This window comes from Borostomias antarcticus (assembly GCF_949987555.1).
Source record: "Borostomias antarcticus genome assembly, chromosome: 19".
In the NCBI taxonomy this organism is placed as follows: Eukaryota; Metazoa; Chordata; class Actinopteri; order Stomiiformes; family Stomiidae; genus Borostomias; species Borostomias antarcticus.
The window spans coordinates 12,875,138-12,894,849 of record NC_140252.1 but is presented as its reverse complement, the minus strand read 5'-3'; the positions used below and the strand labels follow the sequence as shown (position 1 = coordinate 12,894,849).

General features: G+C 50.8%; 1 protein-coding gene across 1 annotated transcript in view; it reads left to right on the top strand.

Annotated features, from left to right (window-relative positions):
* The window catches only part of lama2 (laminin, alpha 2), a 75,721-nt gene that overhangs the window by 53,672 nt on the left and 2,337 nt on the right, over window positions 1–19,712 (top strand). The window contains exons 29-45 of the mRNA XM_084453397.1: window positions 1,436–1,552; window positions 1,909–2,091; window positions 4,626–4,780; window positions 5,417–5,560; window positions 6,387–6,520; window positions 6,730–6,889; window positions 7,518–7,642; window positions 7,958–8,120; window positions 9,109–9,253; window positions 10,201–10,339; window positions 12,788–12,908; window positions 13,948–14,148; window positions 14,847–14,998; window positions 15,983–16,159; window positions 17,003–17,207; window positions 18,264–18,344; window positions 18,990–19,196. Coding sequence (XP_084309523.1) covers window positions 1,436–1,552; window positions 1,909–2,091; window positions 4,626–4,780; window positions 5,417–5,560; window positions 6,387–6,520; window positions 6,730–6,889; window positions 7,518–7,642; window positions 7,958–8,120; window positions 9,109–9,253; window positions 10,201–10,339; window positions 12,788–12,908; window positions 13,948–14,148; window positions 14,847–14,998; window positions 15,983–16,159; window positions 17,003–17,207; window positions 18,264–18,344; window positions 18,990–19,196 — 2,609 coding nt within the window. The remainder of the gene's footprint in view (window positions 1–1,435; window positions 1,553–1,908; window positions 2,092–4,625; window positions 4,781–5,416; window positions 5,561–6,386; window positions 6,521–6,729; window positions 6,890–7,517; window positions 7,643–7,957; window positions 8,121–9,108; window positions 9,254–10,200; window positions 10,340–12,787; window positions 12,909–13,947; window positions 14,149–14,846; window positions 14,999–15,982; window positions 16,160–17,002; window positions 17,208–18,263; window positions 18,345–18,989; window positions 19,197–19,712) is intronic.

The following is a 19,712-nucleotide window of genomic DNA, read 5'->3' as shown; positions in this document are numbered from 1 at the left end:
TGGGAGCCAGTGGAGTGAGGCCAGGATTGGTGGTGATGTGGTCACGCTTTCGCTTGCCAGTGAGGAGACGGATCGCTGCATTCGGCTCAAGCTGCAGGCGACGCATCAGTGACTGGTCAATGCCGACATACAAAGAATTACAATAATCAAGATGAGTGTGAATAAAAGCATGTATTACTCTCTCTAAGTCTTTGGGGGAGAGAGAGCCCTTTACCTTAGCAAGAAGCCTTAGGTGGAAGAAGCTGGTTCTTATGACAGAGCTAACCTGTTTGTCAAATTTAAAAGTACTGTCAAAGGTCACCCCGGGATTTTTGACTGAAGAACGGATATTTGGGGAGAAGGAGCCCAACAAACCAGTAGTACAGTCTGAGGGGTCATGACTAAAGATAAGGATCTCAGTCTTATTTTCATGTCCATCCAGGATTTGACATCTCGTAGACAGTCCAGCAGTGGTTGCCTTTTGATTTCAGGGGCAGATAGATCTGCACATCATCTGTTAGGCAGTGGAAAGAGATGTAATGTTTCCTAAAAATTGACCCCAGTGGCAGCATGTAAATAAATAACAAAGTATAGGGCCCACAATGGAGCCTTGAGGGACCCCGGAGGTGAGAGGAGCTGTGGATGAGGAGAATTCTCTCTCCTCTTCTCTCTCTCCCCCCACTCCTCCCCCCTCTCGACCTTCACGCTTGCTCTCGGAGGTTGCCGAGTGTGTGAAGAGTGCGCGTTGTGGTCGATGGTTGGGAGGGATGGAGGGATGGAGAGATAGAGAGGTGGTAGGTATGGTGAGATGGAGAGAGAGCGGTGGTAGGGATGGAGAGATGGAGGGATGGAGAGATAGAGAGGTAGTAGGGATGGTGAGATGGAGAGAGAGCGGTGGTAGGGATGGAGGGATGGAGAGATAGAGAGGTGGTAGGGATGGAGGGATGGAGAGATAGAGAGGTGGTAGGGATGGAGGAATGGAGAGATAGAGAAGTGGTAGGGATGGAGGGATGGAGAGAGAGCGGTGGGAGGGATAGAGGGGTGTGAAAGGGTGGGCAGGGGGTGGAGGAGGGCGGGGTGGAGGGGTGTGAAAGGTTGGGCGGGGGGTGGAGGAGGGAGGGGTGGAGGGGTGTGAAAGGGTGGGTGAGGGGTGGAGGGGTGGGAAAGGGTGGGCGGGGGGTGGAGGGGTGGAGGGGTGTGAAAGGGTGGGCGAGGGGTGGAGGGGTGTGAAAGGGTGGGCGGGGGGTGGAGGCGTGGAGGGGTGTGAAAGGGTGGGCGGGGGTTGGAGGGGTGTGAAAGGGTGGGCGGGGGTGGAGGAGGGAGGGGTGGAGGGGAGGGTGGAGGGTGTGGCTGTGTTGGGGGAGTTGTAAGGACGTGTTCGCTGATTGCACAATGTGTGCGTGTGCGTTCTGCGTGTGTGTGTGTGTGTGTGTGTGTGTGTGTGTGTGCGTTCCAGAGAACGCCGATGGTGTGGACAGTCTCCAAACCAGAGTGAAATCCGGAGGCCTGAAGAACAAGGACCTGCTGAAAGCTCTGAACGACACCATGGACAAACTCAACGCCATACCCTCCGGTGAGTGCTGAACGGGTGTGTGTGTGTGTGTGTGTGTGTGTGTGTGTGTGTGTGTGTGTGTGTGTGTGTGTGTGTGTGTGTGCGTTTAACCTGGCTTAACCAGGCTGGGTTTGACAGGAGATGTGACCTCTCATATTTCCGTGCGAGACAATATCGATCCCCTCTCTCGTCACTGTCACACACACACACACACACACACAAACAGTAACATGTAAGTACAACAAGGTGAACAGTGGAAATGTTCCAGTCACTATGGAAACTGAAAGGTTTGGTGCTTGACGTGTGTGTGTGTGTGTGTGTGTGTGTGTGTGTGTGTGTGTGTGTGTGCGCGCCTCCATTACCGGTGAATGTGACAGACATGGCCGCCAAGCTGCAGGCCACCAAGGCGAAGGCGGCCGACGCCAACGACACGGCCACGGACGTGCTAGAGCGCCTGAAGGACCTGAACCTCAACCTGGCCGGCCTGCAGAGGAACTACAGCCAGCTGCAGGAGCACGTCAACGCCGCCAACACCATCATCCAGGACCCCGAGAAGAACAGTAAGGAGGACGACGCTCACCGGCCACAGTTATACAGGCTGCTTGTGTTGAGAAGCAGGAAGAGTTGACTTCATAGATAGATAGATAGATAGATAGACAGACAGACAGACAGACAGACAGACAGACAGACTGACTGACTGACTGACTGACTGACTGGTTGATTGATTGTGTTCGTGTATTTTTTGTACCCTGCCACTGAATTACTGTACTGTATATGTTTTTTGTAAGCAGGCCACATCTGTAAAAGCCACCTGGTCTCAGTATGCTCTTCCCTCTATCAATCAATCAATCAATCAGGCAATGTACAAACTTACAATGAACGACTGGCTACCCTCATCTGTACCAAGTACTAAGGCCATCTGTCTGTATTTAAGCTTCGGTGGAGGCATACTGTTCTGTTGTACAGGGATGTTGTAGGGACGTTGTAGGGATGTTGTAGGGGCGTTGTAGGGATGTTGTAGGGGCGTTGTAGGGATGTTGTAGGGATGTTGTAGGGGCGTTGTAGGGATGTTGTAGGGACGTTGTAGGGATGTTGTAGGGGCGTTGTAGGGATGTTGTAGGGATGTTGTAGGGGCGTTGTAGGGATGTTGTAGGGGCGTTGTAGGGATGTTGTAGGGATGTTGTAGGGGCGTTGTCGGGACGTTGTGTACATCAGCTCCTCACATGTGTGTTTTTCTGTCTCTTTTTTGTTTTTCTTTTGAACCCCACAGCCATCAGTATGTATATCTCCTCCTACCTCACCTGTCACTGACCACCATCACCTGCTCCTCAGCTCTGCATGCCTGTAGAACAACTTTCCCTAACATTATAGCAACTTAACAACAACTTTACAACAACTTTACAACAACTGCACAGCAAGTTCACAGAAGCTGTATTGCAACAGTACAGTAACTATGTAGCTATATAGCCTACATATAACTATATTGCAACTTTACATTAGCGTGACAGTACTGAGAGAGCCATCTTATAGTGACTTTACTGAAACTTTTAGGGAACTTTACAGTAGCATTACATTAACTACAGCAGCTGTACAGCGACTTTACAGTACCGCAACTATACAACAACTAAGTAGCAACTATATACCAACTTACAATAACTTTACACTACAGTACAACCTTCTTATAGTGACTACTTCAACGTTTAGGGAACTTTACAGCAATGCTAGAGTCATGTTATCACAACTTTACAATAATCTTACAACTTTACATCAGTGCTACAAGATGGGAAACAGCCTCACAACACCATAGCAGTAACTTTACGGAAACGCTAGAGCCATGTTATAGCAACTGTACAGTGACTATACAACTACAGATATACAACAACTAAACAATAACTTTACAGTTACAATAGAGAAATGTTATAGTTACTGCAATGTTGCGACATCACAGCATCAACAGTGTTAGAGCAGACGTTAGAGTTGGTGCATCACAGACGTTAGTGTTAGTGCATCACATACGATAGTGTTGGTGCATCACATACGATAGTGTTGGTGCATCACAGACGTTAGTGTTAGTGCATCACAGACGTTAGTGTTAGTGCATCACAGACGTAAGTGTTGGTGCATCACAGACGTTAGTGTTAGTGCATCACATACGATAGTGTTGGTGCATCACATACGTTAGTGTTGGTGCATCACAGACGTTAGTGTTAGTGCATCACAGACGTTAGTGTTGGTGCATCACAGACGTTAGTGTTAGTGCATCACAGACGTTAGTGTTAGTGCATCACAGACGTTAGTGTTAGTGCATCACAGATGTTAGTGTTAGTGCATCACAGACGTTAGTGTTAGTGCATCACAGACGTTAGTGTTAGTGCATCACAGACGTTAGTGCTGGTGCATCACAGACATTAGTGTTGGTGCATCACAGACGTTAGTGTTGGTGCATCATAGACGTTAGTGTTAGTGCATCACAGACGTTAGTGTTAGTGCATCACAGACGTTAGTGTTGGTGCATCACAGACGTTAGTGTTAGTGCATCACAGACGTTAGTGTTAGTGCATCACAGATGTTAGTGTTAGTGCATCACAGACACACAAGAGTATCTTCAGAGCAACAATAGAACAGCTCTGCCGCCACTAAACAGCAGCTTCACAGAAGCACCGGAGCAACGCTAGAGGACCATTATACTGTAACCGCATGGGCCCCTCTCATGGCTAAAGGCTACTTTTGAATGTAACCCCCCCCCTCTGTCCCAGCTCTCCTCCCCTCTCAGCCAGGATCAACAGCCAGCCAAGCGGCTCCGCTAAGCCTATTAGTCTAATGGATGCTTCACGACCATTACTCTGCTACTAATCACACACGCCCGGCCCCACCTCATCTCTCTCTCCCTAACAGCACACTGACTCAGTCAGATGGCCTCATCTCTCATCCGGCTAACAGGCCTCTGCTTCACGCACGGCGAAGAACCTTCTAGCATTTTACTGTACCTAACTCCACACCTGTCTGTCTGTCGGTATGTACGTACGCCTGTCTCTCTCTCTCTTGCTCTGTGTGTGTGTGTGTGTGTGTGTGTGTGTGTGTGTGTGTCCGTCAGTCCACGCTGCGGGGGCGAAGGTCAAGGACCTGGAGGACGAAGCCGATAGGCTGCTGGAGAAACTCAAGCCAATCAAAGAGCTGCAGGACAACCTGAAGAAGAACATCTCCCAGATCAAAGAGCTGATCAACCAGGCCAGGAAGCAGGCCAACTCTGTGAGTCTGGAGCTCTCCCGCACTCCTCCTTCATCCCTCTCTCTCTCTCTCTTTCTCTCTCTCTTTCTCTTGCCCTCCCTTTCTCTCTCTCCCTCGATCTCTCTTTCTATCCCTCTCTCCCTCTCTCTTTCTCTCCATCTCTCCCTCTCTCTCTCCCTCTCTCTCCCTCTCTCTCGCCCTCTCTCTCTTTCTTTCTCTCCTCTCACTTTGTCTCCCTCATGTTCTCCCATCTCCCTCAGTTTCACGTCTCTGTCCCTCACTCCTTTCCTCCCTCCTCCCTCCCCACCCCCAGTCCCCCCCCCCCCCCCCCCCACACACACACACTCTCACACCCTGCGTTCCTGTCTTCCGGATCACTAATGGCTCCATCGTACTCACAGATCTCTATTTCAGTCAACATTCAGACACCTCCCCCTAGACCTACACACACACACACACACACACACACTGATTCGACCAGACATTACACAGCAGAACCAGACTGGCTGAGGTTCTTCAGGGTTCCCCCTGACATTCTCTATGTCACCCTCTGTGGCTCTCCGAGTTCTCCGGCCCCTCGGGTTCCAGTGTCCCCCTGAGCGATGTTCCTCCCCTCCGTGTTCTCTAAACCCCCGGCCCCTCCGCTCCGCTCCTCAGATCAAGGTGTCCGTGTCGTCGGGCGGCGACTGCATCCGCGCCTACCGGCCGGACATCAAGAAGGGCCGCTACAACACCGTCATCCTCAACGTCAAGACCGTCGTCGCCGACAACCTGCTCTTCTACCTCGGCAGCGCCAAATACGTAAGACACGCCCGCGCGTGTGTGTGTGTGTGTGTGTGTTTATTTGTCTGTGTGTGTGTGTGTGTGTGGGTGTTAATACACGCAGAGAAGACCAGTTAATCTCTACTAAACTCAAGCGCACCTACAGGTACAGACAGCCCCCCAGCAGGGGGTAATACATTTGTAAGAGTTGTAGCGTATTAGAATCATTTATCATAGTTAGGCGACGGCCGGCTGAACGTTGTATGAGGCTGTGGATTAATCCCGGGTCTCTCAGGCAGGCCTGGCGCCCGCAGCTCGCCATGCAAACGGCAATTACCTCCTGGTCTCTCTGCATCATCAGCTTATTAGTTTGCTCTGTGATCCTCCGGAGTCCCGGAGTGTGTTTGTTTGTGTGTGTGTGTCTGGGTGTGCGTGCGTGCGATGGCGATTGGCGCGGCGGCGAACCCTAGCAATTAGCCGCGTTCGGGCCAGACGCGCTCACGGTTGATTTCCCCGGGGGCGTCTGTCCTCTCCCGTCGTGGCGGCCGCCCGAGTTTCCGCGGAGGAAGCTCCGCCGCTGACCGCGGTTCTCCTGATTGCACGGTGATATTATGTCATTAGAATGTGTGAATTCGCTCGGATGTGCGACCCACTCTGTATCTCACTCACGCCCACACCACGGAGACTAGGACTAGTGATGTTATAAACCTGGTGACAGAGACCCTAGAGGTTGTTCATAATCCTCTCCTCTCCTCTCCTCTCCTCTCCTCTCCTCTCCTCTCCTCTCCTCTCCTCTCCTCTCCTCTCCTCTCCTCTCCTCTCCTCTCCTCTCCTCTCCTCTCCTCTCCCCTCCTCTCCTCTCCAGGTTGACTTCCTGGCTCTGGAGATGAGGAAGGGGAAGGTGAACTTCCTGTGGGATGTGGGGTCAGGGGTCGGGAGAGTGGAGTATCCTGACCTCACCATCAACGACGGCAACTGGCACCGCATAGAGGCCTCACGGTACACACACACGCGCGCGCGCACACACACACACACACACACACATATACACACACACACATGCACAGACATAAACACACCAATAGGTTTGGTCTCTCTCCCTCTCAGGTCACATATCTCACTCTCCCACTCTCTTTCACATACACACATGCACGCACACACACAAATACCTCCCTCTCTAACCCTGGCTCTCTCCTATTGGTCACCAGGAACGGCCTCAACGGCACCATCTCCGTGCAGCCTCTGGAGGGCGCCAGAGCTGGCCTGGTGCCCACCCCCCGCAGTGACAACTCCCCAGAGAAGTTCACCATCCTGGATGTGGACCAGAATGCCTACCTGTTCGTAGGAGGCATCCTGGGCTCTGTCAAGGTACACACACACACACACACCCCTACCGTACCTGTACACACGGCCCTCTGTCAAGGTAAACACACACACACTCCCTCAGGAGCTGAGAGCTGTGGACATTTTCAAGGGACAGCTGAAGACGCACCTGTTCAGCACGCATAGGCAGTATTACTGTTTGTTTGTTTGTTTACTGTTGCTCTTTTTGTTCATTCTGTTTCGCTGCACTTTACCTTTCCTTATGCCGTATGTGACTGTATTTTAATGTTGTTGTTTTTTCCCCTACTGATTACACTTTTATGCTTTTTACTGTAAAGCACTCTGTGCACTCGTGCTGGGAAGGGTGCTGTATAAATAAAAGTTTTACTTACTTACTTACTTACACACACACACACCTACCTGTACACACAACCCTCTGTCAAGTTAAACACACACACACACTTGTACACGCAACCCTCTGTCAAGGTAAACACACATACAGTACACACACCTACCTGTCAGGACACAGGGTGACGGCGACTCTTAAACCCGGTGCGGCGGTTCAGCAGTGATGTCACTCTTAGGGGCCGTGGTTAGGCCAGGCCCACAGCGCAGTGTGTTAGTTGTTTATTGTGTGTGTGTGTGTGTGTGTGTGTGTGTGTGTGTGTTGTAGAAGGCAGACGCGGTGAAGACCACCACCTTCTCAGGCTGCATGGGGGAGGCCTACCTGGACAACAAGCCCATCGGCCTCTGGAACTACAGAGAGAGACAGGGAGACTGCAAGGGCTGCGTGGTCAGGTATGCTATGAGAGAGAGAGAGAGAGAGAGAGGGAGAGAGAGAGAGAGAGAGAGGGAGGGAGAGGGAGAGAGAGAGAGGGAGAGAGAGAGAGAGGGAGAGAGAGAGAGAGAGAGAGAGAGAGAGAGAGGGAGGGAGAGAGAGGGAGGGACAGGGAGGGGGGGAGAGAGAGGGAAAGGGAGAGAGAGAGGGTGTGAGAGAGAGAGGGAGGGAGAGAGGGAGAGTTAGAGATAGAGGTAGTTAGAGGGAGGGCTATATTATAACTGTGTGTGTGTGTGTGTGTGTGTGTGTGTGTGTGTGTGTGTGTGTGTGTCCAGCCCCCAGCCGTCAGATACGGAGGGTATGGTCCAGTTCGACGGGGACGGCTACGCCGCTGTCAGCCGGCCAACCAGATGGAACCCCAACGTTTCCACGGTGATGTTCAAGTTCCGCACCTTCTCCTCCGACTCCCTGCTCATGTACTTCGCCACCAAAGACTTGGTAAAGCACGCACACACACACACACACACACACACACACACACACACACACACAGAGTCTTCTCCGATTCCATTTATATGCCTCCGCTCGGTGCGGCCGTGGCTGGATGGCATTATGTTTCCAGGTTGTCCGTACGACGTACGTCCCGTTCTTGTTAACGCGATATCTCACGAAAGGCTTGACGGAATTTCTTCAAATTTGACCAGAATATCCAGTTGGACTCAAGGATGAACTGATTCGATTTCGGTGGTCAAAGATCGAAGGTCAAGGTCACCGTGACGTCACAAAGGCGTTTTTGGCCTGGTGAACGTGATATCTCAGGAACGGCTTGAGGGAACCAGAATGTCCAGTTGGACTCAAGGATTAAAGGACAATGCTCGTTTTTGACAACCTGGACCTTATTTACGACATATTATAAGACGTTTGACTCACCGAGATCACTTTGGTGTAGTTCGGAGGCATGTAGAAGAAATTTAAAATCCAGCGCGATATTACATGGATATACTGGCTCGTGCTGGAATTTAAATTTCTTCTACATGCCTCCGAACTACACCAAAGTGATCTCGGTGAGTCAAACGTCTTATAATATGTCGTAAATAAGGTCCAGGTTGTCAAAAACGAGCATTCTCCTTTAACTGATTAGATATTGGTGGCCAAAGGTCATTATCACTTGACTTAAGGTCACAAAACATGTTCAGAGCCACCTGACTTTTGGCGGACGCATACATCCGTGAAGCGGTATTTCTAGTTCAATATTTCAATTTGCATTTACATCCCACCCTCTCCTCCCTTCCTTCCTCCCCTCTCATCCTCCTCCTCTTCTCTTCTCTCCTCTCCTCTCTTCCTCCTCTCCTCTCCTCTCCTCTCCTCTCCTCTCCTCTCCTCTCCTCTCCTCTCCTCTCCTCTCCTCTCCTCTCCTCTCCTCTCCTCTCCTCTCCTCCTCTCCTCCTCCTCTCCTCCTCCTCTCCTCTCCTCCTCCCCTCTGTAGAAGGACTTTATGAGTGCAGAGTTGTCTGCTGGGAGGTTGAAGGTGAGTTATGATCTGGGTTCGGGGACCGGCTCAGTCACCAGCTCAAAGAGACACAACGACGGCCGCTGGAAGTCCCTCACCATGGCCCGTAACAAGAAACACGGTACACAACTACACACACACCTCTACACAACTACACACACTACACACTTCTACACAACTACCCTCACCATGGCCCGTAACAAGAAACACGGTACACACCTACACACACACCTCTACACAACTACACACACACCTCTACACAACTACACACACTACACACTTCTACACAACTACCCTCACCATGGCCCGTAACAAGAAACACGGTACACAACTACACAACTACACACACACCTCTACACACACTACACACACTACACACTTCGACACAACTACCCTCACTATGGCCCGTAACAAGAAACACAGTACACAACCACATACACACCTCTACACAACTACACATAACTACACACTTCTACACAACTACATACACCTCTACACAAGTTCACACTTCTACACAACTACCCTCACCATGGCCGTAACAAGAAACACGGTACACAGCTACACACACAACTACACACACAATTACAGTACACACACACCTCTACACAACTACACACACAACTACCCTCACCATGGCCCGCAACAAGAAACACGGTACACAACTACACACACACCTACACCTCTCCAGACAACTACACACTTCTACACAACTCCACACACAACTACACACTTCTACACAACTACACACACAACTCCACCCCTCCAGACAACTATACACTTCTACACAAATACACACACAACTACACAGCTCTACACAACTACCATCGCCATGGTCCACAACAAGAAACATACTACACAACTACACACACAATAACACACTTTGACACAACTACCCTCACCATGACCCGCAACAAGAAACAAGGTACACAACTATACACACCTGTACACACCTGTACACACCTGTAAACCGGCACACACCTGTACGCCACGACACACCTGCACACACCCGTATGCAACTACACACACACAACTTGACGGGACCTCCTTGTGGGTTGTTGCCTGGCGTAGCCACGGTGACGGTGGTGGACGTTGACTCTAACGAGGAGGAGAGGCTGCAGGTGTCGTCCCAGGGCTCCGCCACCGGCCTCAACCTCAGAGACACCGAGAAGATCTACTTCGGAGGCCTGCCCACCATAGGCAACTACAGGTATGCGGGTGTGTGTGTGTGTGTATGTGAGTGTGTGTTGTGGGCAAGAGACGGAAAGAGAAAGAGACAGGTAATATTTAATACATGTTTTTTTTAAGAATGTTTTACAATGTTTCCATCGTATTATTTTATTTTCATTGATTTTTATTTTTATTTTTCACTTTTTATGGCAAACATGTTTCCTATGTCAATAAAGCCCATTGAACTGAATTGAGAGGGAGAGTGACAGTCAGGGAGGAGAGAGAGAGAAAGAGAGAGAGAGAGAGACAGAGAGAGAGAGCGAGAGAGAGAGAAAATGTCAAAGACAGAGAGAGCGACAGAGAGAGAGAGAGAGATAGAGGGGAGGGAAGGAGGGAGAGAAAGTTTATCAGTAAAGGGCTCAGAAAAAAAGTTCAGAAAGTTATCAGTAACCTTGCCAGTCATGTTGTTGATGGAGAGAGAGAGAGAGAGAGAGAGAGCAGCACAGAATGTCCTCCTGTCTCTGATAATAGAGGCTCAGTACTGAGACAGTATCATTCAGCACCAGACCTTCACAGCCAGGGGAATGTTAAAGGACAATGCTCGTTTTTGACAACCTGAACCTTATTTACGACATATTATAAGACGTTTGACTCACCGAGATCACTTTGGTGTAGTTCGGAGGCATGTAGAAGAAATTTAAAATCCAGCGCGAGCCAGTATATCCATGTAATGTCGGTGGTCGGGGCACTTAGAATGCAGTTTCTAAAAATCTATTTTCTGCCGCGAAACGGTTGTTTTCATCAATCTGTCTTGATGAATCGCTAGTTGTGCTTACATAGAGCACATGTACAGAGCCTGTTGTGGTTTTTCACATGCCATGATCTTTAGAAACGTCTTTTGAAACGAAATAGCTTCCTCACTTGCTCCAGCACGCATGCGCACAGCGCGCAACCGTTGCTCCAGCACGCTGTGCGCATGCGTGCTGGAGCAAGTGAGGAAGCTATTTTGTGTCTAAAGACGTTTCTAAAGATCATATTACAGAGGCATGTGAAAAACCACAACAGGCCTATGCTCTATGTAAGCACAACTAGCGATTCATCAAGACAGATTGATGAAAACAAACGTTTTGCGGCAGAAAATAGATTTTTAGAAACTGCATTCTCGTTGCCCCCACCACCGCCATTACATGGATATACTGGCTGCTGGCGCTGGATTTTTAATTTCTTCTACATGCCTCCGAACTACACCAAAGTGATCTCGGTGAGTCAAACGTCTTATAATATGTCGTAAATAAGGTCCAGGTTGTCAAAAACGAGCATTGTCCTTTAACTAATAACACTGTAGACAGTTAGAAGGGGGACCGGTACTGCCTGTTAGAGACTGGGACTGCCTGTTAGTAGAGAGACCGGTACTGCCTGTTAGAGACTGGGACTGCCTTTTAGTAGAGAGACCGGTACTGCCTGTTAGAGACTGGTACTGCCTGTTAGTAGAGAGACCGGTACTGCCTGTTAGAGACTGGTACTGCCTGTTAGTAGAGAGACCGGTACTGCCTGTTAGAGACTGGTACTGCCTGTTAGTAGAGAGACCGGTACTGCCTGTTAGAGACTGGCACTGCCTGTTAGTAGAGAGACCGGTACTGCCTGTTAGTAGAGAGACCGGTACTGCCTGTTAGAGACTGGTACTGCCTGTTAGTAGAGAGACCGGTACTGCCTGTTAGTAGAGAGACCGGTACTGCCTGTTAGTAGAGAGACCGGTACTGCCTTTTAGTAGAGGGACCGGTACTGCCTGTTAGTAGAGAGACCGGTACTGCCTGTTAGAGACTGGTACTGCCTGTTAGTAGAGAGACCGGTACTGCCTGTTAGAGACTGGTACTGCCTGTTAGTAGAGAGGCCGGTACTGCCTGTTAGTAGAGGGACCGGTACTGCCTGTTAGTAGAGAGACCGGTACTGCCTGTTAGTAGCGAGACCGGTACTGCCTTTTAGTAGAGGGACCGGTACTGCCTGTTAGTAGAGAGACCGGTACTGCCTGTTAGTAGAGAGACCGGTACTGCCTGTTAGTAGAGAGACCGGTACTGCCTGTTAGTAGAGAGACCGGTACTTCCTGTTAGTAGAGAGACCGGTACTGCCTGTTAGTGCTGTTAGTCTACTGTGTGTAGAGGCTCAGATGAACTTCTGTCATCCGCCACCTTGTGACTGTTCTGTCAGTTCTGTAAAAAAAAAAACAACATCAACAAAGTCACACACTCAAACTCTCTCCTCTGCTGTGATTTTAATGAACCATCGTTTTGGCAAAGAGCCTTCGTGAGGAAGCTCTGTCAGTTCACACATCGGTTCATCTCTCATAGAACATCACATCTATGCAGGTTTGAGTGTTAACAGATGGAACGTCTCTCTCTCTCTCTCTCTCTCTCTCTCTCTCTCTCTATACCTCCTTTTCCCTCCCTTCTTCCCTTCCTCTCTCCACCCCCCCACCTCCTCACTGCTGCAGGTCTGAGGTGTCTCAGAAGAGGTTTGCTGGCTGCATGAGAGATGTGGAAGTTTCCAGAACCCCCTACAACCTGCTCAGCAGCCCTGACTACACTGGCCTTACCAAGGGCTGCTCCACTGAGGTCAGAGGGCACACACACACACTCGCTCACACACACACACTCGCTCACACACACCAACGCGCACACACACACACACACACACACACACTCACACACGCATAGACACACAACACACACAAATTCATAGAGTAGACACACAACACACACGCATACACACACACACAATGTAAGCATTAAAACGCACGCTAACTCACACCTCACACATGCACACACATGCACATAGCCATACTCACACAAATGCACGCACACACACACACTCTTTCACATCCACATTTGCGTGCACACACATAAATACACACACAGTTGCATGCACACATAAACACACACACACACACACACACACATCCACACACACACACACACACATACACACGGCAGATACACTCACACAAACATTTGCAGCCATTCCTCTCTCAACAAGAGAACTGGAGAGGAACAGTAGAGAGAGAGAGAGAGAGAGAGAGAGAGAGAGGGAGAGAGAGAGGGAGAGAGAGAGAGAGAGAGAGGGAGAGAGAGTGAGAGACAGGGGGTCAGAGGAGAGAGAGAAGGAAGACAGCAGAATGAGAGATTGAGAACGTGAGGCAGCATAAGAAGAGAAAGAGAGATTGTCGTAGTTGTATATCACACCCTGTGCTCCTTGTGTGTGTGTGTTTCTATGTGTGTATCTGTGTCTCTTTTTCCTCCTCTCTCCTGCTTTCTCCTCTCTTCCTCTTTCCTCCTTCTCTCCTCTCTCCTTTCTCCTCTCTCCTCCTCCTCTCCCCTCCTCTCATCCCCTCCTTATTTCCTCTCCTCCTCTCCTTTCTCCTCTCCTGCTCTCACCTCCTTCCTCCTCTCCTCTCCTCTCCTTTCCTCCCTTCCTCTCACCTCCTTCCTCCTCTCCTCTCCTTTCCTCCCTTCCTCTCACCTCCTTCCTCCTCTCCTCTCCTTTCCTCTCTTCCTCTCACCTCCTTTGTCCTTTCCTCCTCTCACCTCTCCTCCTTCCTCCTCTCTTCCTCTCCTCCTCTCCTTTCTCCTCCTCTCCTCTCCTCTCCTCCTCCAGAACCTCCACACGGTGAGTTTCTCCAAGCCGGGCTTCATGGAGCTGCCCGGTCTGTCCTTCGCCGTCGCCACGGAGATCAGCCTGTCATTCAGCACCAAGGCGGAGCATGGAACCATCCTGCTGGCCGTGGGCGGAGCCAACACAGGACACACCCCTGTCCGGGCCCAGGTGCCCGGAAGACGGCGCAGGCAGTCCGGAGAGGTACGTACGCACACACACGCGCACACACACACACACCTGTCCTGGCACAGCTGCCCCAGAGACGGCGCAGGCAGTCCGGAGACGTACACACACACACGCACACACAAACAAACACACAAACACTCGTTCACATAGTATGTGCGCATACACACACACACACACACACAGATGTATGCACACACACTGACACACAGATTATCTACACACATACGGTATATACAGTATATAAACACACACACGTACACACACACACACACACACAGTCTGCTGACTGGCTAACTTTTAGAATGTTCTCCAGCGTTGGCCTGAGATGTAAATGTGATGAATTTTTAGTGAAACTAAAAGCTACTCTTATCTAGAGAGTAAACTTGACATAATCACACAGTAATATGCTTTCAGGCTGAGAGCCAGGTGTGATTGGATTGTGTTTGGGAGGTCCTTTAACACACACACACAGACACACCCACACACACACACACACACACACACACACACTTACCAACTGAAAAAGTGGTGTGAGAGCTCTTGTGCTGATTAGATTGCAGTAATCAGGGCAGTGAGAGAGTGGGCGCGTCTCAAACATGGAACAGAGGAGGAAGAACCGGCCAACAAAGCTGTGATCACGCACACCTCTGGACACTGTCACCAGATCCCCCCTCCCTTTCTCTGTCCTCTGTACCCCCCCCCCCCCCCCCCAGACGTTCCTGGCGGTCTTCCTGAACAAGGGCGCCCTGGAGGTGCAGGTGTCCAACGGGATCCACGCCGTGCGCAAGGTGGTCCGCAGGCCCGACATGGGGGTCCTCCACGACGGCCGGGAACACTCGCTACGCATCCTGAGACTGCCCAGCAGGTGAGACAGGACCACCTGGGGGTTAGGGTGAGACAGGACTGAGGGGTGAGGGTGAGACAGGACTGAGGGGTGAGGGTGAGACAGGACTGAGGGGTGAGGGTGAGACAGGACTAAGGCGCTAGGGTGAGGCAGGACTGAGGGGTGAGGGTGAGACAGGACTGAGGGATGAGGGTGAGACAGGACTGAGGGGTGAGGGTGAGACAGGACTGAAGGGTGAGGGTGAGGCAGGACTGAGGGGTGAGGGTGAGACAGGACTGAAGGGTGAGGGTGAGACAGGACTGAGGGGTTAGGGTGAGACAGGACTGAGGGGTTAGGGTGAGACAGGACCACCTGGAGGTTAGGGTGAGACAGGACTGAGGGGTGAGGGTGATACAGGACCACCTGGAGGTTAGGGTGAGACAGGACTGAGGGGTGAGGGTGAGACAGGACTGAGGGATGAGGGTGAGACAGGACTGAGGGGTGAGGGTGAGACAGGACTGAAGGGTGAGGGTGAGACAGGACTGAGGGGTTAGGGTGAGACAGGACTGAGGGGTGAGGGTGAGACAGGACTGAGGGGTGAGGGTGAGACAGGACTGAGGGATGAGGGTGAGACAGGACTGAGGGATGAGGGTGAGACAGGACTGAGGGGTGAGGGTGAGACAGGACTGAGGGATGAGGGTGAGACAGGACTGAGGGGTTAGGATGAGACAGGACTGAGGGGTTAGGGTGAGACAGGACTGAGGGGTGAGGGTGAGACAGGACTGAGGGGTTAGGGTGAGACAGGACCACCTGGAGGTTAGGGTGAGACGGGACTGAAGGATGAGGGTGAGACAGGACTGATGGGTTAGGGTGAGACAGGACTGAGGGGTGAGGGTGAGACAGGACCACCTGGATATGGAGGGATGGAGATCATCGTCACCCTGCGTAGGGCTGGTGTGGGGTCAGCCTGTAAGAATGTGCTGTATGTGTACTTCCTGTTTCGACCTGATCTGTTTCCTGCTCCAGGTCCTTCGCAGTGCAGGTTGACGAGGAGGAGAAGAGGGAGGCTGGTCTGCCCAACGACCTGCCAATCGCCATCAAGCGCCTGTTCATTGGAGGGATACCGACAGACGTGCAGCAGGTCTCTCAGAGACTCAGTGTTCCCTTCGAGGGCTGCATCTGGAACCTCATGGTCAACACTGTGTAAGTCTATCAGCTTCCAGTACATATTCTGTACCATGATACCAGTACATATACTGTACCACACCAGTTCATATATTGTACCATACCAGTACATATACCGTACCATTCCAGTACTTGCTACACCACACCACACCGGTAGGCCTACACAACACTAAACATGATTAGATTGTGTCTATTAACTGCGAAGACTGATGATGATGAACCTCAATCGTTAGTCACTCACACACACACACACACACACACACACACAGACACATGCGCACACACACACACACACACATGCACACACATGTGATGCCTCTACGGACTGGACTCTGTTGACCTATATTTACATGGCTGGAATGGCCCTGTCCCCTCTCATAGCCACAATCTTAATTCAACTGATTACTAGCCATTCATGTGTGTGTGGAGGGGGGGGGGGGTGCATGTTTGTGTGTGTTCCTACGTTATTATACTGTAGTTAACAAAAACGAATGAAAAAACAAAAACTAGGTGTGAAACAACATTTTAGTTAACTGAAATAAAATTAAAAACTAGGCTTTATAATTTTAAAATTATAGAGAAAATCTATTTAGTTTTAGTCACTTTCATTTCAGACATAAGCCTAGTGTTTTGGGTGGACATGAAATCCATCCAGATTGTTTGTTTAACACAGAGTGAAACAACGTGAGCTTGCGATATCAGGATGGTCTCATGAGTCTAGCGCAGAAGAAAAAAACAACAACCTACTAAACTAAAACTAAGCATTTAAAATTGAAGCTAAACTGAATATAAATAAATAAATAAATAAAAAACGCATGAAAAAAGTGAAACTATTATAACCTTGTTCTTCTCTTCTCACAGCCTGGCAGACTTTTCACAACCGGTAACGTTTGAGAACGCAGATATTGGCCAGTGCCCCAACCTGGCCCCGCCTCCGCCACCACTGCCCCTCCCAGAGGAGGAGGAGCCTAAGAAGGAAGAGGAGGGGTCTAAACCAGAGGACGTGGATAAGCCTATACCTGCCCCCACCACCCCAGCACCCAAGACCCCCACACCTGTCTCCACTGTAGGTCCTGCCAGTGGTGCTGAAGTTAAACCCACACCAGGCCGATTCTCTTATGTCCTCTATCTTCAGCATAGATAGATAGATAGATAGAGAGAGAGAGAGAGAAAGAGAGAGAGAGAGAGAGAGAGACAGGCAGGCAGGCAGGCAGGCACACAGACAGACAGACAGACAGACAGACAGACAGACAGACAGACAGACAGACAGACAGATACAGTATGGGGAAATTCATTGCTGCAGCTAAAACAACACACCCAAATAACAGAGAAACACTCAACACAACTAGACAGTACCAGAACACACAATAAAAAACAGTAAAGCACTAAAAACCAGTAAATCCCGCACAGTAAAAACATTGTTAACATCAACTCAGACCCTGTCTGAAGGCTTCCACTGCCACACCTCCTCTGTGAGGGCTCAGTGTGTGGGGATATGAAGCGTCTCACAGTACAGCTGCTGATATAGGATCAGCTCCAATCCCATCAGTGTCACTGGATTCATTGAGCTCCAACAAGCTCAACTGATCACGGATCAGCTCTCCTACTCTGAGGGTCTGTGTGTGAGTACAGGCCCAGTCAGCCCTGAGAGGGAGGGAGAGAGGGAGGGAGAGAGGGAGGGAGGGAGAGAGGGAGGGAGAGAGAGAGGGAGGGAGGGCGCCAAGGTAAAGACAGAGCAGTTTTCCACTCCATTAGCTCTGCTGCAGAGGTGTAACTGCAGAAATGACAGGTAGTTTGTCATATAGATACCCCTGCCTCTCTCTCTCTCTCTCTCTTCCTCTCCTCTCTCTCTCTCTCTCTCTCTCCCTCTCTTCCTCAGTGTCATTTACCTGTGATCTCTCTCTCTTGCTCTCCCTCTTTCTCCAGCGCTCTCTCTCTCGCGTGCTCCCTCTTCCCCTCTCCATCTCGCTCCTCTCTCCCTGTAGATGATGATACTGCAGTGTGATGTTGACATTCGGGGCATCATTGCTTGATGATTGGTGGACCGTTGGCCGTCCTGTTTGGTTCTGTGTATTATTCGTTAACCTGCTGCCCCCCCCCCCCCCCCCCGATGCTGCTTTAGGACCCGCCCCCTGCTACGCCCGCTGCCCCCCCGCTTCTCACCAGCCCCGCCCCGGAGACTGGCCCAGACCCCCCCACTCTGGTACTACTCACTCACTCACTCACTCACTCACACACGCACACACACACACACACACACACACACACACACACACACTCACTCACTCACTCACTCACACACACATACTGTACAAACACACACACACACACACACACATACTCAACAGCGTGGGAGAGAACCGGGCCTCGTGTCCGGTCCGTCGCAGCCTCACCCTGGAGGCGTCCCAGTGACCCAGCGTCCTCGGAACACAGGACCGGCGCTCCTCGGCTGAGACAGTGCAAGGTCGCGCCGACGGGAACGTCTTCCTGTTAGCGGAACAAAAGAAAAGTGATTCAGACGCGGGAGTGGCCTTGCTGCCAAACTAACGAGCTTCTCTCGCTCGCTCTCCGCTCTCTCCCTCTCGCTCTTTTTAGCCCTCTCGCCCTACCTCTCTCTCTCGCTCTACCTCTCTCTCTCTCTCTCTCTCTCTCTCTCTCTTTCTCTCCACCTCTCTCAGTGTAGGATTCACAGGAGACACACATAACATCTTGATGCAACGGCACCATCTTGTGGTCAACATTAGAATAACTATCCCTCTATCTATATCTCCCAGTGGTGTCTGAATGATCGACTGTTACAGTGACAGACTAGACTGACTGACCGACCTGTGATGTCGACCGATTCCAGATGGGGTGTGCGGCGGAGCCAACGCTGGGGATTGTGGGTAAGGCCAAGCAGTTCGGCCTGAGCAGGAACAGCCACGTGGCGTTCGCCTTCGACGACACCAAGGTGAAGAGCCGCCTGATTATTGCGTTCGAGCTGCGCACCAAGGCGGAGTCCGGCCTGGTGTTCTACATGGCCAGGCACAACCACGCAGACTTCGCCACCATCCAGGTAGGATCGCCCCCCACCACCCCGCTCCGTACCCCTCTGCCTCTCCACCCCTCCGCTCCTCCTATCTACCACTCTCTGTCATCTCTCATCCCTCTTCTTTCCCTTTCTCTCTCTCAAATCAAATTCAAATAAGCTTTATTGGCACGACAGATGAAAAGCCGATGTTGCCAAAGCAGTAGAGAAAATTATTTAATTGCTCCTCTCTCTCTCTCTCTGTCATCCTCCCTCTCTCTCCTCTTCTTTCCTCCCCCTTCCTGTCCTCTCACCTTTTGTAACCTTCCTCTCTCTCTCTCTCACACACACATTCTCTCTCTCTCTCTCTCTCTCTCTCTCTCTCTCTCTCTCACACACATTCTCACTCTCTCTCTATCTCTCTCTCTCTCACACACATTCTCTCTCTCTCTCTCTCTCTCTCACACACATTCTCACTCTCTCTATCTCTCTCTCTCTCACACACACATTCTCTCTCTCTCTCTCTCTCTCTCTCTCTCTCTCTCTCTCTCTCTCTCCTCTTTC